This window comes from Dunckerocampus dactyliophorus, chromosome 5, assembly GCF_027744805.1.
Source record: "Dunckerocampus dactyliophorus isolate RoL2022-P2 chromosome 5, RoL_Ddac_1.1, whole genome shotgun sequence".
NCBI classification, from domain to species: domain Eukaryota; kingdom Metazoa; phylum Chordata; class Actinopteri; order Syngnathiformes; family Syngnathidae; genus Dunckerocampus; species Dunckerocampus dactyliophorus.
Window position 1 is genome coordinate 8749065 of NC_072823.1, and position 27923 is coordinate 8776987.

The window sequence follows — 27923 nt, forward strand, 5'->3', positions numbered from 1 at the left end:
TAATGTTGCCCACGATTACCTAATTAATTGAACGTACCTCTCCAGTTTGCCTCCTGTTAGATACTGCCCCTTTAAGCACCACAGCCGTTCGTGTGAATTCGGCAATTTCCGTCGAACCAGCCGGCAGTGTCACTCAACAACACCCACGAAGGCACAATTCACTCTTAGCATGGGGTCCACTTCATTGGCGAACAGGGTAGGTTTAATATAGCCTTTACATGCTCATGTGTGACATTGTAGTGAACGAGTAATGCATCAGCAAGTATTTGCTGATTGGAACGTTAAAAAGCAACTCCAACCGAGCAGTTACTTGACGCTCAATGCTAATTTTAGCTTAGCTATTCCGAAGGTAGCTAGCTAACGAGGCTGCACACGACTGCAAGTGATCGTTTTTTGAATAAAAACAACGCTGTGTGTTAGGTGTTAGAATTCTATCATTGGATGAGTCTTATGGGAATACACGTCTTTACCCACTGAATACATTCCATGCAACACACTGAGTAAAAGCTTTGTTTGTAGTTTTTGTTTTTTGTTTACATTATGTAGCCCTCGTTTCTTCAATCCGTTGATTCCAGCATGCGTCATTACATAACCTTAATGTTAATCCTTTACTTTGGATCTCCTGATGTCATAAAGTATTGTTATGGTATATCGTTCACTGTATTTATACTGTCACTTTTTGTTACTGACTCAGGGACAAATATGGAAATCGACTCCTTCCTTTAGATCTGTTTGACCACCAACCTCCAGATCTGTTTGACCACCTCCCATACCCCCTCCCCACGTCTTTCAAACAGTGAGTAATTTCACTATGTTAAGCAACACGTGTTAGCACGTTAACATTTTTTTTTTTACTGAAATAATGGCTTAAAAAAAATCTTGATTTTCAGCTATTTGGAAATTTTGCATACAAGTTTTGGGGTAACGTTTCCATTAATGGTCAGTCATGGATGATAGTGACAGCCCAGACGAGCTGATAAACCGCAGGCCCCACAGTAGAAGAACTGTTGCATCGTGGGACATTTCAGGTAGTGTGTGATGTACTACACAAAAGCACTGAAATGCTAACGTTTATAAATGAGTAAATGTGTCCATTAGTACACAATCATCTTGAATAGTTGATGCATAATGTAAACGTGCACACTTGTCCTTTTTAGATGACTCGGATGACTCTGACAGTGGTGAGGAAGAGGAGGAAGATGATGATGATGCTCTGGAAGGCGGAGAAGGAAATCAAGAGGAAGATGGTAATAGTAATGTAACTATACATATTTAAACTTGACTGATTGTCATGCTACGAAGGGGGTGTACGGCGAAGCGAGTTTAGTGGTTTAGCGAGCTGTGTTGAGTTGAAAGCCGGACTTGAGTGTTCAGCGAAGGTAGCTCTCTTTTTAAAGCAGTTTAGGCTAACATCATAACCTGGTCAGGACCAGGTTATTTCCAGGCTTTCATCTTAAAAAAAGCAATGAAAGTGTTCACTGTTTAACTAATTCAGAAATGGCGTCACCATTTATTGAGAGCCTATGAGGTTCCCGTGGGGACGTGCAGAAAAAAAATTGTAAAAAAGAGCAATCCCCGATGATATTATCCATCTATATGCGAGATAGATTTTCAGACAAGGGAATATGCTAGATATGCTCACATGAGCACCAGGAATAAAATGCAATATGAAATTTTAATAACGCTGGTCGACACCCAAAATGCTTCTGTCATTCTTGGCTAATTTTGGGTCACTGAGTATGAAAATGGTGGTTAAAAATGCTAATTTTGCTCTTGTTTTAAAGATACACCACCCCTGTGATATACCATATGCCCACAATTGGCAATGAAGGTAGGCCACATAATGTTGAATACGGAACCTACATTGACTTCACAAGAAGTGCTTAGTTGAATCTTCAAAATCTTGTGACTGTATGGACATAAAGTGTATGCATTAATCCCATTACGTTACTATGTAATAAAGAGCGTCGCATATCTTTAAAATTTTAGCTTCTAAGATTTTTTGATGGTCGTATTCTTGTTCAGCAGCCCAGAATTAAACAAGGGTGATATGTTTTATCGCTGAAGCAGAACGTTTTTGAAAATTTGTAGACCAGATTAATTCCGCAGTCCTTGGTGAATACTCGCGTCAACACTGCCGTCTTGTGGTCAAAACGAGATACAACAAGAAGGCATACTGCAAAGATTTTAAATAGTCATTTTTTTCTCCAATTTATTTATTTTTGAAACGGATAAGTCTTAAAATGTCAAAGTTGTGCAATGCTGATGAATGAAAAGACTAGTAGGATGTAGATTGTGTAATAAATCAATGCTAACTTGTCCATTGCATGCTCAGCATTATCCTGTCAGCGGTCCTCCCCCGCTGTATTGGCAGCGACAGTGTTGCTTAGTGTTCCATCCTGGCGGGAATCGGCGAATATTGGACCTAATCTAGAAGAAAGGATCCCAAATTTTCTCTTCAGTGGAGGAAGGGAATGAAAGTATAGACAGGAATCCCAACTGGGTAAAAAGCTAATTAGCAATATGTGAAACTCAGGGAATATACATCTGCAAGCTTAAGTATATTGTGTAAGTATAAGTATATTAAGTATATTGTGCAGCGTACCCCAGGGGTCAATACTGGGACCAAAACTGTTCACCTTATATATAAATGACAGCTGTAAAGTCTTGTTTTAATTGACAGAAAATGGTTGTTTGTAGGTCACTGGCAGTGTAGTGGTTCACGCGGCTGACTTCCACACACCCAGTGTGGGATCGGCTGCTACTCAGTGAGGAAACAGGAGGTGTGGTTCTTAGTGCGAATGGTTGCCTGTGCACTGCCATTGACTGACAACCAGTCCGTGGTGTAATCCGACCTCCGCCCACAGTCAGCTGGGATAGGCTTCTGCTTACCCACCACCCTGAACTGGATGAGAAACTGGATGGATGGAATATTAATTATATTCATGAGCATATCATCTCTGTCTTACCTTTCTGCACTATATTTTATTCGATGTTATAAATGTGTATATATTGTGTACTGTGTGTATATATTTTTTTACATGTTCATATTTTCATATTTCCATACTTGTCTGCACAGAGGAACTGCTTTAAATCTCATTGTACGTGTGTATAATGGCAATAAAAGGTATTGTATTCTATTCATCATTAAATACCAATGTTGTGTGTTTGTCTCCTTAGTTGAGGATGAGGAAGAAGATGCTGAAGTTGATGATGGAGTTTTAGGCGAGACATCTGCAGCCATTGCAGCCATGAGCTCAGACGAGGACGCAGATAAATGTCCCATCTGCTTGAACTCCTTCAGCAGTCAGCCTGTGGCAACACCAGAGAACTGTCAGCACTATTTCTGTCTCGACTGCATCCTTGCGTGGGCCAAGGTAAAGCAGGTTGGATTTCTGTTTGGGGCGATGTAGTACTTATAATTACCATGTGTAGTGGACATGATTGGTGTCCTGATCAATTTTTCAACTATCTGAGCATACACAAAAGTGACCTGAGCATTCCCTGGACCTCTGTGAGTGGCATCAGACATGCACACTGTAGCATCGCACCTGTCCAAAATCTGAGAACTGTATATGAGTGGTTTCAAACAGATAGCAAAGAGGATTCCACAATGTGGCTTTCTTTATTCTCAACCTCATACAAAGCAAGCCATGCTGTCATACAATTAGCCATCTGAATCTTGTAGAAAATCCCTAGTTTATAATTTCATTTTCTATTTATCTTGTTTACCTTTTATTTTGTTAATTAGGTATATTTTCATTTCCTACTTTGACTTTGACTTTCTGTGACTTCTTGTCATCCTGACGGAGTTTCCCGTGTAACGCTGCTTCAAATGCGTGGCGAGTTTTGTTTGTATTAAACTTGCCCGGTTCTGTTCCACCACAGGAAACTAGTCCATGACAAGTGTTGCACTCAGCTGCAACGTATTTTTCGGACCTTAATGAAAAATACACACGGCCGACATCGCTCCCACTCAATGCTTAACCCACTAGCACATACTATCCTGATCAGATGGGCTCTATCTGGCCGCTGCTGGACAGACGTGCTGGGACGGTGTGTGGAATCGTCTGCTTGTAAATGAGAGTCAATATCACTGATTTTAAATGCAGGCCGATATAATCCGATACTCACTTGTTTGCTGATATCAGCCCAATATCAACGTCAATATCTGATCGGGACACCCCTCATGTACATGGTCAGGTGGTATCATATTCGTTGATTTTTTTTATTTTATTTATCAGTACATACAGTACAATACAGTAGATCTTTGCTATTCCGTGGAGTTTATATTGCAAGACCCTAGCGAATGTCAGAAAACCACGAGTAATGGACGTACCTATAAAAAGTCCTCTGAACCCTACAATACACCTCTCACAGTTATTAAAAACACTTTAATGTCAGTTTTACACAGTTTTACACAAGTTGTCCAAAAAGGTTTTTTATTGAACCGTGACTCATGTCTATTTGTCCATGTTAACTCATTCACTTACTCACCCATTCTCACACGAGCTAAATTTAAAAAGGAAACAAAGTAGTATGTCATTCGTTGTGTAACTGTTACTATATCGACATTAGTATAAATGTATTAGCCCTGTGGAAAAGGCAACAGATCTGTCTCTTGCCTCAAATCAACTCACGTTTCCACTTCCTGTCCCTGCCGGAGCTGCATCAAGGCTGCTCGCCAATGCCGAGCATCTACAGCTTACGGGCACTCGTCTGACTGGTACTCGCCAACTCCGAGCTCCATTGCCGTGAAGCAAAGAAGTTTATTTTGCTAAACATTTTGTAGATATTTATATTCTTCCAATTTTGCACAGTTTAATCTTAACATAAAAATGTATGTTTTGCCATGAACAGTTCTTGGCATTTGCATCTGTTTTCACTTAGGTCGTCTGACCACGGGGGTGGCAGTGCATAAGGAGCTGAGAACGATAGCATGGATATCAATACAGTGTTCATTGCATATCGACTGTCACAGGCTGCAGTTCATTACAAGTACAGTACAAGTGGACTGATCTTTAATCTTGTTCCACAATGAAAGAACTTTGGTTTAAAGTTACTGCCAAAGTATGCAGAGTTAAGCTGCATGATCGGGATGATTCAACTGGGGACAAAGCTCTCTGTGACAGGTGACTCAACTGAATCGAGAATCCGGCAGGAAGACTTGTTGCACCTGTGCAGTTTTCTGTTGTATCTCAGTATGCAGATTTTTTTGTGCATGCACTCCATGATAACTGACTGGAGTGAGTGACTCATTAAAAACTGGAGTCAGTAAAAGGAATCGAGTTTACCATCTCTAGTATACAGAAAAAACACTTGTAAAACATGGAGTTACACGACTTGCCTGTCAAAGCAGCTTCCTGCTGGAAAAATGAACTGAATTCAAGTTACCATTAAAAAAAAAAAAATTCAATTTAAAGCAGTCTCAAAAATCAAATTACGTGAGTTGTGGCAGTTCTGTGTATTTTTACTGGTGCATACAGTAGGGAAAATCACACGGTGAACTGTGGCATTTCCTATAGTTAAGCTCTGAATACAGACGATAAAGAGATGCTTCAAACTTTGGGATGTTTCAGTTGAAGATACAATTAGAAAACATCTCTTGTGCTAAATATTTCATTCAAAGTCTTTAGACGTTGAGCAAGGATAGCAACTAAATTCTAATGTTTTTCTCCCTCTATGTAGAATGCAAACTCTTGCCCAGTGGACCGTATTGCATTCAGTTGCATATACCTAAGGAAATGTTATGGTGGCAAAGTGCAGAAAATGGTAAGTGCAGTCATCTTTTATAATGAGATGTTGCAACAGTGATGACTTCAGTGTCTGAGTGTATCTAGATATATTTATGACGACTGTGTTGTTACTTGCTGCTCCATACAGATTACCGTACAAAAACCTGTGATGGGAAATGAGGATGTAATTGTAGATTTGGACTTGGATCAGACCAATTGCGAGGTGTGTCAGGGCAGTGATCGAGAGGACCGTCTTCTGCTCTGTGATGGCTGCGACGCTGGGTGAGACTAACAATCCATTTAGTTTTCTTTGGTACACTGAACAGCATACGCGGTCGAAAATTATTGAATTAATGATTAGTACAGTTTCTTTTTTTGATTTATTTTTTAACTATTGTTTTCCCACCAAATATTTCAGTCTTCTAGCAAAGCAGTTGAGTTATTGGAGAACATTGCCTTCTCTTTTTTTTTGACAGATACCACATGGAATGTCTCACACCACCTCTGGACACTGTCCCTGTTGAGGAATGGTTCTGTCCTGAATGTGTTGCCAATAGCAATAACTCGGGTACGTTTTGACATTATTTAGTTTTCTGGGACTAAAAAATGCTTCATCGTTTTTGGCTTGATGTGTGTTTCTTTATTAAGTGTGTAGAGATGGTGTCTTTGCCAGGAATCCTACTTAATATGTGAAATGTGCTTTGGCTTACATGTTTGCACTCATCAGCATTCTTTATTGGGGTATGTGTAGAACAAGAGAATGGAACCCTTAGCCTCTCTTCGACTGCCCATCCAACCACTAGTCGCACCCAGTCCCGAGCTGCTGGTCCTACAAGAGCTATCGCCCGCACTCAGCACAGTGAGCGGGTTCGGGCCAATGTGAATCGACATCGTATCACACAGGCACGCACACCACAGGTTTGGCATGATGGTGTGATGCTTCTAACCTTTCAACTTGGTTTAACGCCATCTGTGAATTGCTAGATCTGTGTGTATTGTGGTTTGTTGTTTAGTCGATAGGTATTTTCCTGAAACTAACACCAATTTGCTCATGAACAGTCAAAGTAACGATGCATGTGTTTGGCCCTTGCCCATAAAGGATTATTGAAATAACGTGAGAGTGATCCATGTGTTTTCTTACTAGCTTGCTCCCACATACCTGATGGAGTCCACTTGGCTGGATGATACTATCAATGCAGTGGTGGCTGGGCTGAACACAGCTGTATATGTAAGGGACCTCACACCTCGTGCTCCATCCAGACGCAGGCGCAGGACTGGTAATGCAACAGTGGGAACAACTATACCAGAGAAAAGTAACATGCACTATATGATCAAATGTATATGTGAGCTTTAAAAGACTTTTGTGATTGACTGAACAGGAACACGCAGAAAGAAGGCACACTCTGGTAAGGGTAAAAAAGTTAGTTCGAAAGTCAAGAGGAGACGTAAAGTGAGGAGGACTAAATCCAGAAAAACTCTGGTAAGTCTCTTAAGTAAGTCAATTTTGAGCCTTCCATTAAATACATACGCTCCTGATCAAAATTTTAGGACCAGTTGGAAAAATCGTAACTGCAAATATTTACATTTTGCACTGTTGCATTTTGGAGCACGCCATTGCTGCTGAGTTTACGCAGTAAGACAGTCATTTCAAACTTCTTCAAAGATCCTGAGGGTTATGGAACAAAAACGTCAAGTGGTAGACCCAAAAAATTAACCGGCCCTGAGGATCCGATTGGCTGTCCGTCAAGACCCAGGAAGATCCTTGGCCCAAATGAAGATTGTTACTGGTGCTGAGTGCTGACGGCATCGGTGAGAGAAAGGTTTTAAGTACAAAAAACGACTTTGAAAGCTTCGTCGTCTTCGCCACAAAATTGCCCATTTAGAATTTGCACGAGAGCACCAAACATGGGACATGGAAAGGTGGAAGAAAGTTTTATTATGTAAATGTAATCTTGACTGTCCTGATAGCTTCCAACGGTACTGACATGACAAGGAGATCCCACCTGAGATGTTTTCCACATGGCACAGCGGAGGAGGCGCCATTATGATCTGGGGTTCTTTTTCCTTCAATGGAACAATGGTGCTTAAGGGTGTGAAGGGGTGTCAAATGGCCGCTGACTACAGTATGTGGAGTTGTTGCAGGGTGCATCCTTCATGACTGAAAGCCCTCGTCTGTGTAGTAATGACGGCTTTTTCAACAAGACAACGTTGTAGTTCACAATGCCTCCCTGATAAAGGACTTCTTCCAGAGGAATAACGTTACTCTTTTGGACCATCCTGTGTGTTCCCCTGATCTAAATCCAATTGAGAACATTTTGGGCATGGATGGCAAAGGAATTTTACAAAAATGCACATCAGTTCCAGTCAGTGGATGCCCTCTGTGAAGCCATCTTCACCACTTGGAGCAACATTCCCACTAGCCTCCTGGAAACACTGGCATCAAGCATGCCAAAGCCAATTTTTGAGGTGTTTAACAACAATATCACAGCTACTCATTACTGAGTCCTATTTTGAGCAGTTTATTTCTGAGATATGGTGTTAAACTTTGGATCTGCTGATGAACAGCCTATTTCCAGTTAAATGGTTGTTGTTGACTGCACATTTTTTGTCTCCCATTTAATCTTTTTGCATTTTGAAGCTCTACTTAGAACCTCTTTAAGATCCAACAGTGCAAAATGTCAATTCTTTCAATTTTTCAAATGGTCTTAAAATTTTGAAAAAAAGTGTATACTGTAAAACTGTGTGCAAAGTCAAATGACTGTCTTGTACTGTTTTTATGCGTTATAAATAGGTGGAGAAAAGGGTAGCTACTCCTCAAAGCCGCATTGCCAATAGTCTTGGGCTGTCAAAGGACAAGAACTGTTCACTTCCTACAGTGTGTCGACCTTCAGAGCACACACTAAGCAGCATGCGAGCGGACATAGGAGCTGCATCCCTTTCCATCCATGGTGATCCTTTTGACCTGGACCCGTTCATAGATTGGTATGATTACAGGTTCATTATCATGTGACAACACACCATATTAATAATCAAGCAATTTCATTTTGAGCAGTGACAAGGATGAGCACGAAGAAAGAGTTACATCGCTGTTGCAGGCCAAGAGACGAGGGATCTCTCATTCTGCTTTTCGCTCTCACCAGCCTGTTGCTCGACCTGTTGTTGCAAGCCTTTCAAGGTGATATTTCATCCCCATGGGTCGAATTTGGATTTCCAATATGTTTGATGCTCATTAAGCATCTCACAGTATACAACCCCATGATACAAGTATGCATGAAACATCTTGGAAGAAAATGTTTTAAACAGTCAAATTGTGGAATCGCATACTGTATAACCAAGAGAACACATTGAAACCAGTGCAGTCAAATACTGTGTGTGTGTGTTACCCCAGACTTGGTGTGGATATTCCCCAAACTGGAGGTGTTGTGGAGGCAGCGCCAGTACCTGACCTGTTAGGTAGCATCCTGTCAGGGCAAAGCCTGCTCTTGATGGACAGCTCTGGTGTTGTCATCAATCGTGATGGCTCTCTTAAAGCTACTGAATCAAGTAAGGGTTTTTGCAATTTTCTTCCTAAAAATGAAATCACATAGTGAAAACGAGAAATGGGAGGAAATGTGTATATTTACTTTGCAAGTCAATTTCGGTGTGCGTCTCTTTAATTTTCTGCTTGCGCTCTTATCATTTTAAGTTAGGGGTCACTGTGTTCTTAGTTTAAAAAAAAAAGCCCTGGATCCACATGTGTATTTGTGCTTCTGCTTCTGTTACAGCAAGTTTGTCTGCATTAAAGCCAGGTTTAAGAAGAAGCAGTAGCACAGAGGAATCCAGTGCTCAGATCCAGGCAGGGATTGCACCCAGCCTTGGAGAACCTTTGTCCAATCACCACAACAGTGATCTGCTAGGATCCTCCCATAGCACCTTGATCAGGCCAATCTCCCAGAGTTCTTCTCAAATACCTTCGGCTGTCAACCATATCCAACCTGTTCAACATCACGATTTGCTTCCGAGAAGTCATTTGCGTTTGCAGCAACCTCGTCCAACTTTTGGTGTTCATGGGGCCTCCAGGGAAGCTGCCTACCCATCCAGGCACCCTGACCAAGACTCTAAGAACAAAACACCTCTACCAAAATCCCAACCTATGAAAACACCTATAAAGCCGATGTGGGTAGACGTGTCCATCCTACCAAAGATACCAAAAATAAAACGAGAAAGCAGCGATGTAACAAAGCATGGTGCATTTGGCACTAATAAAAGCAGCAGTAATTCTCCCACCAGGAATAATACTTCAGGCATACCCGAGACAGCTTTGATCAGCTTTGCAGGAGACAAGAACAGGAAGGAGCAGGTTGTCCCACAGCACAGCAACACTGACCGCCAGGCTCAAAGGCAAGGAGCTGGGTCTTCACAAGCCTTTTCCAACTCATTCTCTTTTTCCTCCTCCACTGACTCTCAACTGTCTAATTCATCAGTATCCTCATCTTCATCTGCCATAAGCTTCCGCATTAACTCCAGTGGGAACTCGTGGCATTCGAGGCGGCTCAACCTTCCATCATCATCTGCGAGTGGAAGCAGCACTAAGAATGACACAAGAGAAAAGACTGAGATGAGAAAAAGAGATAAGCAAATGCTGTTGGCGTCAACTACAACTGTCAGTAAAAAAGAAGAGTTGAGTAATATATATGACCCTTTCAATCCCACAATGTCAGACTCTAGCACCTCAGACAATGAAGGTGAGAGCATGGGAAGCAGCTCCCATCCATTAAATGCAGTTTCCGGTCCAGTGTTCTTTGGAGATGTAGCGCAAAGTAACAAGAAGAAGGTTCGTGTAAAAGTGGAAACTCAGGAGAATGCAGTCTCACAGGAAGAGCCAAGGATTGCAAATTTACAGACTTTACCACAGGTGGCTAGTTGCTCTTCAGGAGTTTTTAAATTGAAAAAGGAATCCGTGTTGGTCGACACAAAGACTGACAATCAAACAGCACTGAGTGGCATGAAGGTAAAAAGAGAGACAGGGCTTGCTGGTTCGGGTGAAAACACGATCTGTGGTCACAGTGTGAAAAATTGTTTAAGTTTGGAGACACCAGACACCATCTTTTTACCGGCTCATCACAGCCTGGACCATATAAAGGCAGAAGAGGAAAGTGGACAGAAAAAGATAGATTTTTCAGGCTCTGGCTCACATTCTTTCAAGAGGAAACTAAAGGAGGAAATCAAATCTGATTCCAGGTCTCCACCAGGAGATTTGGGCCATGAAAAGCACAACTCTTCCACAGTTCCATCTAAGCAGCAGCCTTCTAGTTCAAGCACTTCAGAGTCAGACAGAGGCAAGACTAAAGACCATCACGTATCGAGCCAGGGAGACCAGAGGAAGAAAATGGACAGAGAAAGGGCTTCTAGGCGGTCACGTTCCCAAGAGAAGAGGACACGTTCTTTATCGGAAAGTTCTCTGTCCAGTTCTTCTGAGAGGACTCAAAAAAAGAGAAAACGGAAGTCCAGGTAAAGTGTAATTAAGTGTAATAAGCTCTTTTCAGCGACTGTTTCATTTTTATAGCTACTAATTTTACCTTGATCATTTATTTCCTGACGGTCTGGTTCCAGCTCCAGCAGCAGAGAGCATTCAAGGAGGAAGCACCCTAAACGACAAAGCAAGGAAAGAACAGATGACAGAAGAAGAGCGGACAACAGACGTGTTCGGTCTAGGTCCAGATCACGGTCCAGAGGTAGATCAAAGGACCAGAGACGTGGACGCTCGCGCTCTAAATCCGTGTCCACGTCACGATCCAGATCCAGATCCAAGGAAAGGAGGAAAGAACACACACAGTCGCAACATCACAAGTTGGAGTCTCGATTGAAAGACAAACGGAGACCCAGATCCAGATCAAGCTCAAGAGAGAGGAGGAAAGCACAGGCTTTGTCCAAGAGTTTGCAGAAAACCTCAGGCCCCTCGAAGGACTTGAAAAAAGAGAGCATTGTTTCTCAGAGTTCTTTAAAAGAGGAAAACATGACTGAAGTAAAAAAAGATGTGTCCGAGTCTCCTATTGCAACAAAAGTTAAAAAGAAGAGTGACAGGGAAGACAGTTTGGCCACATCTACAGGAATTAAGAAAGACGTAAAGAAAGAAGTGCAGCAATCCGTTGATATGTTTGAACATTCTCCCATCACCAAACACATCAAGAAGGAAGATACGCCTTCTTTAATCATATGTTACGAAGGCATCAGAAAAGAGCCTGTTGACACAGAGTTATGTCAAACGTTCAAGACAGAAGGCCTTGTAAAAGAGGCTGTCGACATAGAGTTATGTCAAACGATAAAAACAGAAGAAATTTGTGAAACTAATAAAATAGAAGTGCAACCGATGTTGTTGGAACTTCCTTTCACCTCACATCACACAACAGGCAGTCACCAGGACCAGGATGCACCAAATAAGGTCCCAGTGGACAACGCAAACACAGTTGGATTGAAAGTACCCTTCAAGTCTGAATCAAATGAGGACGTAACCATGTATGTTGATCTTGACAACCTGGACTGCGTGAAGCCTGAGAACACTGGAGACATTGGTTCCAATGTTAAACAAGAAGACATCAGACAAGAAGGGAAGGCTGAGGCAGAACAGGTGCCGGCTCCATTAGGAGCCAAAGCAAAGATTCAAGGGAAGAGGGTCACCTGGAATATACAAGAACCTGATGGATCACAAACAGACAAGTCTGCGAGCAGTAGGTGTCGAGTTATCATCTCTACAGTTGTGGCCAAAAGTTATGGGCGTGACTTAAATTTGGTGTTTGAATAATTCTTCTGCCTCAGTATTTTTTTTTATGAAAACAATTGACTTGTTATATACAATACTGTAAAAACAAGCAATTTTTGTGGGGATCACAAAAATGAAAAACTTAAGCAGCAAAGTTATTGAAGGTCAAAATTTAAGTCACTGCCATAATTTGTGCCTTGACTGTACCTTTGGCTGACCACTAACTTAATATGCGTGTGCTGTATGTCATTTACCACTCTTTCTTTCAGAGCTGGCTCTGTATAAATTAAAGCTGAAGCAGGAAGCAGCTCGGAGACCCCCATCCACTGTACAGACCACTAGTCAGGTAGGGACCTGTTTGCACTGCAGTGGATTCGAAGGGATTGAAGTGTGGACGTCATCTTAAATTTAAGGGGTTTCACAAAACAAACAGTAGTAGTTCTCAATTATAGTCTGTTATGGACCCCTAGGGGACAGAACATTTTTCATGCTTCCCCCTAGTGATTAAAGATACTGCCAGACACAGACCTGCTAACCTTGAAGAAATGTTATGATTAGCAGAGGGGGTCCACACCACTTTTTGTGAATCACTGCCATTTGTGATCCTTCATATTTTTGTGTTTTTTTTTTTTTAAACAAAACTCCACCTCTCTGGATAATGCCTGTCACTTGTGCTGGTGCACCAAGCGCACAGCTTAACCATAATTTCCTTTTTAAACAGCAACAATCTGCAAAACGTCATATGACTTGCAAGGAGTGCCAGCAGGAACGTGACAATGCTCAAGGCCTTGTAATTCACGCGTTTCAGGAATGTGGCTTAGTGAAAGATCAATTATGTCATGTCTGTCACTGCTGCTAGCCACACGTTTGTCAGTAATTCTACATGCAGGGTAGTTCAGCCATCAGTGGGTGGCAGTGTTGTTACAGAGAGCCTTGGATGACAGTTTGTGGCCACGTGATGGAAACGTAAACTTGAAAGTGATGTTGTTTCAGATGAAATGAAACTGATACTGACATCATTACATACACTACCAGTCAAAAGTTTGGACACACTTTCTCATTCAATAGCATGAGGAGGTGTGTCCAATCTTTTGCCTGGTAGCGTACAGTATATAAACCATTGATAATACCATCAATGACTTCTTCAATTTAAACTGTCCAGTCTATTATAATAAATAGTAACTGCAAGAGTTTAAAACACAAAGCAAAGTTTGGTCACCGCAAAGCATCTGATGCAGCTCATGGCACTGATAACTTGATATGCCTTTTGCTGATTTGGTAATGTTCTTGATTGTTCTGCCAAGAAACGCAACATACTTGTGTCTACAACCTTGATAAATCTCCAGGTTTTAAGCTTTTTTTTTCCCCCCGCCCACGAACTACCTTGGCAGTCGCAGGACACAAGCGGACCTGGCTCGCTCAGTGATTCATCCAAGGGAGATGGTGCCGCTTTGCTGACTGCGCACTCAAGCTCTCAGGAGTATTTGAAGAAGCTTCACATGCAGGAGAGAGCCGTTGAAGAGGTGAAACTAGCGATCAAACCTTTCTACCAGAGGAGAGACATCAACAAGGAGGAATACAAAGAGATTCTACGCAAAGCTGTGCAGAAGGTGGGTTCACATGTGCATTTGTCTAGTTGAAGACTAGTCGTCAGTAGCTGACGTGATAACTTTGTTTTCAGCTAAGACTTTAAAATGAAGTCATTGTATGTTTCGCTAGGTGTGCCACAGCAAGAGCGGGGAGATTAACCCAGTGAAGGTGGGCAATCTGGTCAAGGCGTATGTGGAGAAATACAAACATGCTAGGAAACAAAAGAAATCTGAATCCAAGCCCACGAAAATGGCTGATTGCTGACCCATCAACACTCACTTTTTTACTGGACCGACATTTGCAGTTTGGTTTCTTTTCTTCATCACTAGACAAGCATCTACTTCTGTATTTTGCTGCGGTGTAAGTCAAGAAGTAGTCGTATATTTGTGTTTCACAACTAAGAAACGTCATGGTGGTTTTTGAGGTTATGCCTTTAAGTATCACTGATAGTCTGCACTGCGAGGATGCAGTATGACTTTTTATCTATCAGTGGCCAAGATATTTTTTTGGGTCACATGCAGGTTGAAAGTTGCTTAACAGGTCATGAAAAGTCACTGTTATGCAACATTTTGTAGAAAATCAATAGACTAAAGAGTTTGACATAGCTTGTAAATAATTTAGGTTTAATTATGTGCATATTTCTTTCTCCAAATGCTGCCCGTGACTTGAATGACTTGAATTTAGTTAAGATTGATTGTTCTGTCAATAATTTGTAACCAGCCACAACTAACGCAACACTGGTAAACTGCGGCCGTGAGCTTTCAAATAAATTATTGAGTAATTTTTCTCAATCGCATCTTTCTTTTGATTTGAACTACTTAGTATTTTAAGTAAACCACATGACACTTTTGGGGCCAACTACTGCCATGTAGACTGTTTGCTTTAAGATAATGTGTCGTCTATGCCAGCTAGGCCTTTACATTGACAGTATACTGTATATTTAATTGAACATAGCTCTGCAGCATTTTCCTACAGACGTATGTATTGAATACAGGTATTTATACATTTCATTTACATGACTTTTGTTTGACTTTTAGTGATGTTGTTTTAGCGTGGCCCTCTTCATTTATGTAGTAAATGTATCAGAAAAAAATTCTGGACACCAATTCATTGTCATGAACAGATCTTATTAATGTAGAGTTAACTTTCTGGTCAATTTTATTGCGTACTTAACAGCACATTTTAGTATATGACTATGTCTATGGAAGCAGTGTGTATGTCTTGTACTCATTTTTTCTGCTTTGGCCAAAGTAAATCAAATGTTACAAAGACCAAGGTTATGAATAAATCACCTATAGTATAAGAAATCTCCTCCTAATAGCGACATTTTTTCCCCACTTTCAGCTTTTCCCTGTCAGGAGTTGCCACAGAGTTAATTGCATGACTGGTTTTGGCTTAGTTTTTACGCCGGACGCCTTAATGACAAAAGCCTGGCCAGGAATTGAACCTAGTCCCAGTCAGTCATTGTGGGCGCTTTGCTCTAATCAGGAGAGGCAAATCTGAAGTCTGATTGTCTAAAAAAACAACAACAAAAAACAAAACATCCCCATTGCTAATAATGTATATGTGACATGGACCACCATCACTCCTGATGGTGAAGGCCCTGGGCAGATTACATTGATATGGCAACACATAGAAGCTGCAGTCTGATTGGACAAAAACAGCTATTGTACACTACTGGAAGCAGTGCAGCCAAGTAACACGCTACTAAATGAAGATAAGAGACTGTTAGGACTAAATTAATACAATTTCATGGAACAAATACAAGAAGTTTTAAATGTAGGTCAGTTCTTCTGGTAGTGGTTAGTTCCGCAGAGAAGGCTTAGCTGGCCCTGACTGCACACGGCTGCTAATAATACAGTGGTGTGAAAGTGTTTGCCCCCTTCCTGATTTTTTTTTTTTTTTTTTTGCATGTTTGTCACACTTAAATGTTTCAGATCATCAAACAAATTTTAATATTAGTATGGACGTATGGACACAAGATGCAGTTAAATGAAACTTATTATTATTAAGGGAGAAAAAAATCCAAACCTACAATGCCCTGTGTGAAAAAGTGATTTCCCCCTAAACCTAATAACTGGTTGGGCCACTCAGGACTTTGAATAAGCCGCTCAAAAGTCTTCATTTTGTTTTTCTTCAGCCATTCAGAGGTGGACTTTCTGGTGTGTTTTGGATCATTGTCCTGCTGCAGAACCCAAGTTGGTTTCAGCTTGAGGTCACAGATGGCCGGAAATTCTCCTTCAGTATATTTTGGTAGACGGCAAAATTAATGGTTCCATTTATCACAGCAAGTTTTCCAGGTCCTGAAGCAGCAAAACAGCCCCAGACCATCACACTACCACCACAATGTTTTACTGTTGGTATGATATTCTTTTTTTCAAGTGCAGCGTTACTTTTGCGCCAGATGTTATGGGACACACACCTTCCAAAAATTCAACTTTTGTCTCGTCAGACCACAGAGTATTTTCCCAAAGGTTTTGGGATCATCAAGATGTTTTCTGACAAAATTGACACTAGCCTTAATGCTCTTTTTGTTTAGCAGTGGTTTTGGTTTTGGAACGCTGTATTTTTAAAGGGGAGATATAATTGACATAAATCTTTTTCAATTTAGTTTTGACAACATTTATCTATATAGAGTGAATAAAGTCATCCAAAATACAAGTAGGTTTATTAAATTTAATTTTATTTGCAAATGGAAAAAACTTTAGTTGAACTCAGTTGGTGGCGGGCTGAAGTGAGACGCAATGAAATCGGCGAGGGAGCAGCTGTTAGAGAATTGAAGGCTGACATTGGCACTGTTCAGAGAAGATGCTCCTCCTCTCTGGGCCATCTCATGATAGTTTTGGAGGATCAGCGGGACTACCTGTGTTGGTGCAGGGAGAGATGTTTTATAGCGACTTGAAAAGACATGATGTGTGGTCTCACACCTCACCTGGACAACAATAAGCTTCTTCTCCAATGGTTTTCCATCAGGGAACGCCTCCCCAAAGCACATGGTAATGGTATAGTTTGGAGAACTTCCATTGTTCTCTCTATACTGTTTCAATTCTGAAAGATATGTACATAAAAATGTATTTTATTGTGTAACAATCTAAAAACGATTTAATGTGAAATCCACACCTACCGTGAAAAAACTTTTGAAAACTGAAGAGCTCCACCATGGTGTTTTGGGGTAATTTTCGGGGCTGTGCTAGAGCCATGCTGGGGTTATCAGTGCTGGCAAATACCCGACAACTGTCCTGCCTGGTTGCATAAATACCAGACTCCAGCACTTCAAGAAGGAGACCTCTCTGGATGCTGTTAAGGATGCTGTTGGTGTACTGAATCTGGTGGAAGACACCTTGTGGTTAGAAAGACAAAATAAATATCAACTAACTTGGAGCGAAACTAGATCACCCAAAAGTATTGGGACAATCACCGGTTTTAGGATTTTGCACTTTTACACCACCTCCAATGGATTTGTAAAACGTGTGCACATGTTCAGGTTTCATTGAAGAGGTTTATCAAAGCAGGTATTCAATGCGGAGACATTGCCACAGCAAAGCTTTATGTTCTCTGATTGCTTTATGTTGTTGGTCTATTTTCACGATAGCCCCCTTCACGTGCATTTAAAACTGAGATTGCCTTCATATTGTTAGCAAGGAATGCTGGGACGCTGGAAACACTCTCAGGAACAGGGAATGACACCGGCTCCCAGCATGCCGTGCAGACGTACAAGAACTCTGACTGTTTCAATGCAGTATTGTCATTGTGATCACTATCATAGTAATTTATTTGGGCAGTATCGGGATGATATCAGCCTAATGGACTTGAACAATTGGTCCCTTTGTGCCAATACCTGTTTGTGGTCTAGGAGGCCCTCAGTTGTGGGGAAACGGAGTGGAAAGTAGTCCTCAGGTGCCTGGTGCAGGTGGAGGTGGTGGAGTTGGAGACTAGCTGTGTTCACAGTCATCTTTAGCATTTGTCTATTTCTGTAGTGGATAGACACCTCCAGGTCGATACTCCGATACTGAGTCCGATCTGGATATACTGGAGAAAGAACAAAATGAAACTACATAATGACATAGATGTACCCTATAAGGGATGTAACTGGCGCCAGTGACACAAGCACTCTGATTTGCGCATGTTTACACCCTCACAAAAAGGAAGGAAATGCTCACTTGGTAAAACATGTGTGGGTTTCTCAGCTATTGCAGCAACGGAAATGTTTCCCTGCACAGTTGGATGTTGTTGGACATATTCTGTTGGCACCCATCAGAGAGACCAAAATGCCATTAAGAACAGATTAAGAGGGATCATTCCTAAATTGTATTATACTCTTCCATATGCAATTCTGCACTACCTGTCGGATGGCTGCAAGGCTCTACAGTCATGGAATTATTGGCAAATTGTTGCTGTTTGAAGAGAGAAACATAGAATCCAAGCATTAACACAGACATCTATTTTAATATAACCAATGTAAAAGTGTTTTTATTGGAAAAGCACCTCTGGAGGAGCCCTGTAGAGGTCCTCCCTTTGGTCTTGAGTTGGCGTACTTTCTTGGTTAGCGGCAAATAATTAAACACACATGTCAAATTTGCATTGATGACAAAATATCCGAATGAAGTGCCTTACCGTTAGAGTTGATAATCTCATAGATTTTATGAGGGTTCTGAGACTTCTGAGAGTTATCCTCAATCATTTTGAAACACTGAAGGTTGTTGAGGTTACAGCGGAAGTTGGTTTTCCATCTGGCCTTATTATTAGGGAACTCATTGATTTTACCACTGACCACCGCCCAGTCCTGTCAATCATACGGTTCAGACGTTGTCAGGTTGAAATGCATTTGCGGAATGAAAAAATATACAGTTGAGCCCCAAATTATTCATCCCCTAACCACATTTTGAGTTTGTGAATGGTTATCATTTAGCTAAAAACTGTCACAGGAAAGTTGCCAAAAACTGTAAGACTGTAGAAAAAATAGCTATTTTTGGTGTACTATTCCCAAGATGATCTGTAGTTTCACGCAAATCTAACGTTCTAATTCTACTGTTGATTGGATTGTTTTAAAAATATGCTACTGATTCTTTAGAGCGGAATTATTTTTCAGTTGAGCCCAAAATTATTCATACCCCAGCTGCATTTTGAATTCAAGTGAATTTTTATTTGGCGAATGGGTATCATTTAGCTGGAAATGACTTAAGAAAGCAGTCAACAACAGTAAGACTAAAAATATATAATGGATCCTCGCTATGGGTGGGGTTGCGTTCTTAGACCACCCGCAAATGGCAAAAAAATGCATGCAAAACAATACAAAGTAGCAACCCTCAAGGCATGCTGGGTAACGTGACGTTGGAGAAGTGTGCAAGTGGGGTTCCCAGCATACCTTTTGGGTTATACATTAGTATAAGATAGTATATTCCTGCATGTACCGTATATTAGTGGATATACCTGTATTTGATACCTGCATAGTCTGTGTGGTACTGTTGTGTTCCACATGTGCTACTTGTCATTTTTGTGTCTTGTGTTTCTTTCCCCACACATTAAAAAAAAATAATGCTTTGATCAAATCCTGCAAACCTTTTGGTTGCACCATGAGTGAGATAGGCATTCGGGCTGATAAAGCTCCTGGTGGCTCGTGATGTGTGAGTAAGAGTGGAAATACACTACTGTTTTACACAAAATGGTAAAACCCGTTGAAAAATTGCAAGAATTTACATTTTGCACTGTTGATTCTTAAAGAGGTTCTAAGTAGAGCTTCAAAATGCGAAAAGAAGAAATGGGAGTGAGACAAATAATAGGCAAATCATTTTTTAAACTAAGCAATTTATTGTAAACAATCATTAAAGGCAAATAGGCTGTTCTTCAGCTGATCTAAACTTATAAGACCACACAGCCTTTAAAAGCCAGAATCTTGGCAAAAATGTGAATTCAATGTAATTTTCTGTCAGTCATGATCTCCTGATGGCAAAGGCAGAAATGATTTCTTTTATGGAACAAAAAAGTCAAGCGGTAGACCCAAAAAATGTCACCGGCCGTGAGCCGGAGCATTGGATTGTCAAGGCACGAGACGATCCTCGGCCCAAATCAAGGTTGTTACTGGTGCCGAGTGCAGTCCAATAACCATCAGACAGTATCTGCGAGAGAATGGCTTCAAGACGAAAAAAACCCATCTTCGAAGGTCTCGTCTCCTTCGATGCCACAAAATTGCCCATTTGGAATTTGTACTGGAGCAACAAACATTGGACTTTGAAAGGTGGAGGAAAGTTTTATTCTCTGATGAGACAAATGTAGCTTGTTTCCCGATTACTGGCATGACGAGGTGATCCCTCCTGAGATGTTTTCCACACAGCACAGTGGAGGGGGCGCCATTATGATCTGTGGTGCTTTTTCCTTCAATGGAACACTGGAGCTTCAGGTTGTGCAGGGGCGTCAAATGGCAGCAGGTTGTGTGGAGATGTTGCAACATAATGTTTTTCAACACAACGCTACCTGAGATCTTAAAGAGGAATAACATCAGTCTTTTAGGACTAAATCCAATTGAGAACATTTGGGGAAGGATGGCAAGGAAAGTTGGACATCAGTCCATCTTCACCACCTGGAGCAACATTCCCACTAGCCTCCTGGAAACACTGGCATCAAGCGTGCCCTAACCAATTTTTGAGGTAATTCACAAAAATGGTGCAGCTACTCATTACCGAGTCATTTTTTGAAAATGTTATTTGTATTTTAGGGGAGTTTCAGGTTTTTTTCCGAACTATGATCTTAAACTTTTGCATTTTGAAGCTCTACTAAGAACCTCCTTAAAGATCCAACAGTGAAAAATGTAAATTCTTGCAATTTTTCAACTGGTCTTAAATTTTTGATCAGGAGTGTATCAAGCTGGTTGACTGCAGGATGATGAATGCCTCAAAAAAGTTGAAGTTTGCCTCTGACTACTTTCTGTGGAACTCAAGCTTGAATTTGCAGGGTGGCGAATGGTAAATCACGAATATGGGGGGTGCATGCCGGTGTAGTATTACGCTATTTTATGCTGTGCCATGTCTAAAATGATTCCAAGTTCCAGGCATATCCAATGTTCTAAATGTCTGGTTTATAACATTGTGCTAGAATACAGTATGTTACCAGGATTCTTTAGAACGGTCTAAATATGTTTCCTCAAAACAGTCAGGAACATGAATAATAATAATAATAATAATAATAATAATAATAATAATAATAAAAAATAAACCCTTAGTTATTTTGCAACTCTAAACACTTTTCCTTAGACTTTTGCCACACTGTGCCTTTCCACACGAGACAGACAAACACAAGCACATTCATTCACTTAGCAATCCAAAACATTTGGCACAACGGCCACACTCATCCAAATGAGTTACAACACATCATAAAATATCACGTCAGTATCTGACAGATTTCCTAATCCAACAATAAGACACAGCATGCGGCAAACGGCTCTTCCTGGTAACACGTGCGTTGACAAATTCAAAAGAGGATGTGAGACCTACGCGAAATAGTTTAGTGTCGGCAGCACTGCAGTCCTTTCGTGAGTTGTGCTTCCAGGGAACTCGGAACTTGTTTGGAGCGACGTAGCACAAGCCCTCGCACTGGCCCATCTCTACTTGATGGATGAGCCAGTTGGCAAACAGTGGCTTGGAAGGACTACATGGGAGGGAACACGATAGCTTAATCATAACTCTTCAGAATTACCAGTCGTGGAATGAACAAACACAGTCAGTGGACGTGAGCAGACTTACTGAATGTACAAAACTCACACAGGAAGCCTTAACAGGAACTACCAAGCACACAATAAGTAGCAACCAAAAGAGAGACCGAGAGAAATTCTCCTTACCGTTGCATTTCTTAAAAGATCGACTCTTTCAGCCGGCGTTTATCTGGTTCTGTCTGACACCATGAGGTGATCTTATAGACGTGACGCGGCAGTGGGAGGACGTGGGAGGACACCACTTCCTGTGGTATTCCCTGCACAAGCGGGCGTGTTTCTTTCATGGCTGGACTCGTTCTTCAAACAGCCAATGAGGCCCTTCCAGGTGTACGAGCTGCTTAAATGGGAAGGTGTTTTCCTGTGTTAGCAATAATCAACGTGGAATCTCAGCATTGGAAGAAAGTGAAACTTCAGACATCACCCACGTTTTCTTGCATGGTGTTTCATCATCCTCTTCAACCTTTTGTATGACAAATCACTTTTAATCTCTTGGTTATAAAAGCAACAACTGTGTATTCAGGGCTATTGTACCGTTGCTTCAAGCGTCCAAAGTATATCACAGGAGGGCGGCTGGCGTGATACAACCAAGTCAATGCACTGCTGTTGAAAGTGTAGTGCATTTCGCAGCACATTGTGTAAATAAAATAAAGAAAAACACTAATAACTTAATTTCAATATATACATTAGATCTCTCCTCTTCATGGGGGCTCCGTTCCTACGCCACTCGTGAAGGGCGAAAGTAAGGCATGCTGGGTAACTTTCTGTTTAGCAAGTGTGCACATGGGCTTGCCAGCATGCCTTGCGGGTTATGAACTAGCGTAAAACCGAGTGGTACAGTCACCGTGTGTGTTCCACATGTATGTGCGTCTCGTTTGCCTCGTGAGTGAGGTAGGCGTTCGCTTTGATGAACTCCTGTTGGTTTGTGTTATAAACTGTACTCCCGATCAAAATGTTGAAACCATTTGAACAGTTGCAAGAATGCACATTTTGCACTGTTGCAGCTGAAGAAAAACAAAAACATGTTTTTAGTCAACAATTTATGCAAGCAACCATGAACTCATTCCATACCAAAGACGTAGGTGTACGTTTTTATAATCCTGAACGCCCACTCCCAACAATGCATTTATACGTCATTTATGTTATTTGAGGCAAAAAGAGGTGATGTTGCAACTCTCCACAAATGCATTTCAACTTCAGAGCAATTTTAAGCCACAAAAACAGCCACAAGGTGGCAGAAGTGCGTTTGATGAGAGCTCTGCAAGAATCATGTAGATGGAAAAATCACACATGACAGGAAGAAGGAAGTAAGAGAGCATGGACGAGTGTAGCGTGCAAAAGCTTACGCACTGGCGGGAAATTTGAACGCGCGTATGCGCCCACCTAGTTCAGTTCCAAATGTGAAAATTGTAAATAGTTTATGGTGTTATATTTGTAAATTGTTATTTTGATGTCGAACAACCCCTTTTGTGTTGTTTATGTTTGTATAGTTGTTTCGATATTTGAGCTGTCACAAAAGAAAAACATTTGTGTCAATGTGAAAGTTATGCTTGAAATGCATCTTCTGGTTTTCTTTTTCTAGTTGGGAACTGATATTTTCCTGAAACTTACATATGTTTAACTGCTGATTAGTAAAGAACGGAAAAAGGTAGAAACAAACTTTTTTTTTCTGATGAAAGACGAGAGGCTGATCGTTCTTTTGGTAGGTTCCATGTACATGTACGTATATACACCCATAGAACACAATAGCCTGTTTGCCTTGAAATATCAGTCGAAAAAATCGTCTAAAATGGCCACTGAATGGCTACTGAAAGGGTTGTCTTTTGAAAAATGCCTGGGACTGAATTAAATTATTGAGTTAAAAGTGAAAATAGGCTTTTCATCATCCTCAGCTGATCAAAAGTGTAAGACGACGGCCTTTAAAAGTCAAAACACTGGCAAAAATGTGGATTCCGTGTCGTTTTCGGTCAGGTATTCACACTCTCATGATCTCTTGGTGGCGAAGGCAAAAAAGCTTTCTTTCTTTCAACGTGGTCGGACCGTTGAGCCGCAGAAGCAGGGTCTCTCGTGGCTCCCCATCGCTGCTGACGTCGTAAGACAGTGTTGCAGTATGCGGCCATCAGTGGATACCAGAAAACTAGTCAAATCAAATCACGCGACATGCTGGCCGTGAGATCTCTTCCACCTGCTCTGACCTTTAATGCTCACCAAAATAACAAACCGTGAAACTACTGGGTACAAGGGAATTTAGAGTTGAATACGTGTGTGATGAATGTTAATAAAGGGGTTTTTGGTGTCCGCACAGGTGTGTTGTGCGACTGTATTGTATGTACGTGTGTATTAATAACAGTGACAGCGAGGGAGGCCACCTCCCTGACATGCTTGAACAAAACCACTGCATCACAGAATTAAGCTTCTCTGTCTATTTATACCGCCAGCAGTGCGGGCGAGTGCAAAACTGGAAAATCAAGTTTCCATGTTCTCTGAGGGCTTGTCCGTTTTCCATCCTCAGTCACCCGACAAATATATATTTGTGTGTTTAAATGTGCATGCTAAAACCAGAGTCTTTGCTTGACAACCTGTGGTCCCCTCTTCTCACACACACACACACACACACACACACACAGTGGAGATGTCAGTAATACAGAAGTGATGTACTCTCGTGTGGACCACTTCCTTATTCCTGCCTATTAGAACCTCTTAGATGCTCCCTGTTGAGCTTGTCATTTGTTTTAAGTGTATTTTACAGTGCAACTAAAGGGACACCTTGTCGGTCCCATTCAAGTCAGGACTACATTAGGACATAAATTCAACAACATAGAACCAAAATACCTGCTCTATCAGGTGTGTCCAAAGTGCAGCCCGGGGCCAATTTTGGCTTGTTTGCTTTGTTTTTTATTGGTAGATGCATTCTGATAATGAAATGAATGAACTCTTAATAAGATATCTTATTAGATATTACATGATTAGCTTAGTCCCTGACAACACAAAGCTAAGATATCATGTTGTTCGCATAGCATATTGGATTTTAGCATCTTTAATATACAAAATGTATCAAGGTGGCCCCCACATCCGTTCATTTTTCTGCCTGCGACCCTTACTTGGTAGTCCATATAAACACGATAGCATCCATGATGTAAAGTTCTTGTTTCACCACGTTCCAAAGGTGTCACGGTCATGTTGGGACGTTCATTCTCTTTTTGTCAGGTTGTGCTTTGCTTGTTTGTGCGTTTCACCTGGACGGTGTTGTCTTTCCCTCTTTTGTCAGCTGTGACGTTCAAGATGCTGCTTGAGCGTCACATAGTGTTGTGGTGGGTCGATTTAAAATACTGCATACATTAAATTAGACAGCAGAGCGGCAAATGAATGTTTGGCGTGTCTGACTCGCAGCCAGAAGGGTCCCGGTTTGAATCTCACCTCATATCTCTGTGTTGAATTTGCATGTTCTCCCCGTTCTTGCATTCTCGGTTTTCTCCCGTTCTTCCGACTTCCTCCCAGATCCCCAAAAGATGCATGTCAACAAAGAATCACGGTGACAAGAGGAAAATTAGCTTCTGGAATGCAGCAGGAGTGTACTGGTTTTGTTCAAGTCTTGTCAGGTCCTTCCTGCTTTTGCTCACCATGAATTGCTCAACGGTGACAAAACAGTTACACATTTTACAGATGGAATATTGCTGGGTGACGAAAGGCAACAATGTAGAATGAAATCATTACAGTATATCTTTCAGGGGCGGACCATTGCAGTTGCCGAGGACCCTGAGATTTCCAGGCGGCCTCAAACGTCTCATAAAAACTCAATGATTTTTTTCTTTGATTTAAAGTACATACTACTGTTTTAGTCTTAATTCACATGCTTAAAATTACATCAACGCGCGTAATCTATCATGATCGTTTCGACCGCTTCCCTCTCCCTTCTCATACGATGGACTATTCCTGCAAGACGGATTCCGGAAAACAGGAGCAAAACAAGCTTGTTGGCGCGCGGTTTGGAGAAAATGGATGCTGCGTTAGTGCTGAGCGGAGAGGAGAAGGCCAGAGGAAATCAGTTTTGATCAAAACTACTGAAGGTGTCAACCGTTTTGGCTGTCACAACAAACGTAGACACGAGACCAGTTTTAGGGATAAAGCTGAGAGTCACACTTTTCATCACAAAGATGTGAGTAATCATAATTGCTGGATTTGAAGGACTTTGTCTCGCTCAGCAAATAGGAGAATTTTCTCATGTTCACACTTGCTAGTATTAGAATGGAGTATTGGGGCCACATTGGGAAAAAAAAATCTAAGATTTCGAGAAAAACGTTGAATTGACGAGAAAAAAAGTTGTACATTTACAAGAAAAAGTTGTAAATTTACAAGAAAAAAAGTCGTAACATTACCTTTGCCCAAGGCCAACGGTCACATAAGCCCCCCACCTTTTCATAGCTGTCTCAGGCAATGCCTGTTACGACGGCAGTATTAAAATTTAGATTTTGAGAATAAAGTCGTAAATTTACGAGAAAAAACTTACCAAAATAAACTCGTACGTTTACAAAAAACTCTTAATTTCTCAGGCATTGCCTGAGACGGCTGTGAAAGGGGGGGACTTACGTGACCGTTGTCCTTGGGCATGTGGAGGGGACGCGGTATGGAAGGCGGAAGTGAGAAGGGCTCGCCGCTTTGTGCTCAACTGCTTGCCTGAAGCAAGAGGAAAGCTTCCTTTGTTCCTGAAGAGCTGTGCTCTATTTTCCCTCCGACACGTACGACATGATGATACATCATATCACAACTTCGTTCTCATACAGTAAAATGTATGCCTTTGTGACTTTCCTCTCTTATTTTCTTTATTCAATGTGGCCCTCATACTCCGTCGTAGTTCGTCGATGATAAACGCTAATATATCAAGTCGTTTTTCGCGGGTATGTAAACATTGGAAGTGTCACTAGCAACTCAAGCTGACGGATACCAAATTTGAAAAACAGGAAAAAAGTGGCCTACAGAACCAAAGTGACCAAAGAACATTTAAAAGTGATACTACATTGCTGTATTGACCCATAACCTTTCCTTCTTTAGGTGTTTGCTCAGATTAATCACAGGTTTCAAATTAATTAATCACGAGTAATCACCATTTGTAAGTATGTCTGTCTGTGTATTTGACTGTATTTTATTAAAGGAAAGATAAATGACAAGACGTGATGATCTATTATGTATACGTACGTATGTATTAACAGCTCCAAATGAACTGAACATTTAAATCAAGCTAGAAGACACACGCCCGTCTGTTTACCTAACACTAGTCTCTGGAGCCGTAGCAGATACCACAGCTACCATCGTAACATATGCACACTGTACTCTGATATGCTAACCTTTTTCTGTTCAGCATGGCCCTTAACGTCCCTTGTAATGTTCTGACGTAGGCCATGTTTATTTTTATTTACAATGGACTGCGGACCAATGAAAAAAAAACAAAAAACAAAAAAAAGAACATCGTGCCGCAAATGTCCCCCGTGCCACACTTTCCACACCCCCGGACAAGCCTTTCCCATTTTATAAGACAGATTATTGGCTGTCATATTTGTATTCACTCTGATGTAACAGGGGCTTGCATAGTATTGCAGATGACATCTGTTTTCAGTGATAATCCCTTGGCGCCCCCTGCAGTTAATACAAGGTGCAGTGACCTTTGGATTTTGGATGACAGAATGCACAAAAGCTCAGCAGTTTTATGATCCCTTACTGGACCAAAAATGAACCGAACCATGGCCTCAATACCAAGGCCCCTTGTACCCGCGATCTTGTCCTTTCGGTCACTACCCAAAGCTCATGACCATAGGTGAGGGTAGGAACGTAGATCGACCGGTAAAGTTTTGCTTTTCGGCTCCGCTCCCTCCTCACCACAACGGACGGACGCAGAGTTTGCATCACTGCAGTCAGCAAACCAATTCGCCTGTCGACCTCACGTTCCATCCTCACGTTCCATCCTTCCCTCGAGGCCAAGACCCCGAGGTACATAAACTCCTCCACTTGGGGCAGGATCTCATCGCAAAGTCACATACTGTATTCAGTGTAACTCCATCGACACGCTTGCAATCAAAACAAACAAAATTCTTAATAAATGTAATTAATAAATAGAATTGAACTATATTCGAATTTATTGAGATAAACCTGTAGGCTACATTCA

At 41.3% G+C, this 27923-nt stretch overlaps 2 protein-coding genes across 8 annotated transcripts; one reads left to right on the top strand and one right to left on the bottom strand.

Annotated features, from left to right (window-relative positions):
* The first annotated feature begins 74 nt into the window (after nt 1-74).
* Nucleotides 75-27813, top strand: phrf1 (PHD and ring finger domains 1). 4 transcript variants are annotated; one of them, XM_054776585.1, is made up of 19 exons: nt 75-196; nt 695-796; nt 891-1028; nt 1158-1247; nt 3181-3377; nt 5689-5772; nt 5884-6017; nt 6212-6303; nt 6487-6638; nt 6880-7012; nt 7115-7215; nt 8527-8717; nt 8785-8910; nt 9124-9278; nt 9500-11225; nt 11328-12442; nt 12744-12820; nt 13866-14084; nt 14194-27812. In XM_054776585.1, the coding sequence occupies exons 3-19, from the start codon at nt 947-949 to the stop codon at nt 14326-14328; spliced, it is 4809 nt and encodes a 1602-aa protein (XP_054632560.1). In that variant the 5' UTR covers nt 75-196; nt 695-796; nt 891-946; the 3' UTR covers nt 14329-27812. The 4 variants fall into 4 exon arrangements, with proteins under 4 accessions (XP_054632560.1, XP_054632558.1, XP_054632559.1 ...); XM_054776583.1 differs by having other exon boundaries at nt 6487-6653; nt 14194-27811; XM_054776584.1 differs by having other exon boundaries at nt 6487-6653; nt 8788-8910; nt 14194-27811.
* irf7 (interferon regulatory factor 7) lies at nt 16645-25535 on the bottom strand. Of its 4 annotated transcripts, none has more exons than XM_054776588.1 (9): nt 21896-22032; nt 21552-21705; nt 18679-18847; nt 18550-18602; nt 18407-18458; nt 18225-18305; nt 17903-18093; nt 17189-17390; nt 16645-17112 (listed from the first exon to the last, which is right to left on the bottom strand). In XM_054776588.1, exons 1-9 carry the CDS (start codon nt 21901-21903, stop codon nt 16769-16771), a joined length of 1254 nt encoding a protein of 417 aa, XP_054632563.1. In that variant the 5' UTR covers nt 21904-22032; the 3' UTR covers nt 16645-16768. The 4 variants fall into 4 exon arrangements, with proteins under 4 accessions (XP_054632563.1, XP_054632564.1, XP_054632565.1 ...); XM_054776589.1 differs by lacking the exon at nt 21896-22032 and having other exon boundaries at nt 16645-16927; nt 16997-17112; nt 21552-21851; XM_054776590.1 differs by lacking the exons at nt 21552-21705; nt 21896-22032 and adding an exon at nt 25184-25535.
* Nucleotides 27814-27923: the final 110 nt, after the last annotated feature.

What these genes read in the sequence shown, in the direction of transcription:
- phrf1 (XM_054776583.1), top strand. Translation starts at nt 947, where the DNA reads ATGGATGATAGTGACAGCCCAGACGAGCTGATAAACCGCAGGCCCCAC. An exon ending in GCATCCTTGCGTGGGCCAAG is followed by an intron (nt 3,378 to 5,688) that starts GTAAAGCAGGTT and finishes CCCTCTATGTAG; the next exon opens with AATGCAAACTCTTGCCCAGT. An exon ending in GTGGCAAAGTGCAGAAAATG is followed by an intron (nt 5,773 to 5,883) that starts GTAAGTGCAGTC and finishes TGCTCCATACAG; the next exon opens with ATTACCGTACAAAAACCTGT.
- irf7 (XM_054776587.1), bottom strand. Translation starts at nt 21,737, where the DNA reads ATGATTAAGCTATCGTGTTCCCTCCCATGTAGTCCTTCCAAGCCACTG. An exon ending in GCCTCCTAGACCACAAACAG is followed by an intron (nt 17,391 to 17,902) that starts GTATTGGCACAA and finishes GTCTTCCACCAG; the next exon opens with ATTCAGTACACCAACAGCAT. An exon ending in TTTTCAAAAGTTTTTTCACG is followed by an intron (nt 17,113 to 17,188) that starts GTAGGTGTGGAT and finishes CATATCTTTCAG; the next exon opens with AATTGAAACAGTATAGAGAG.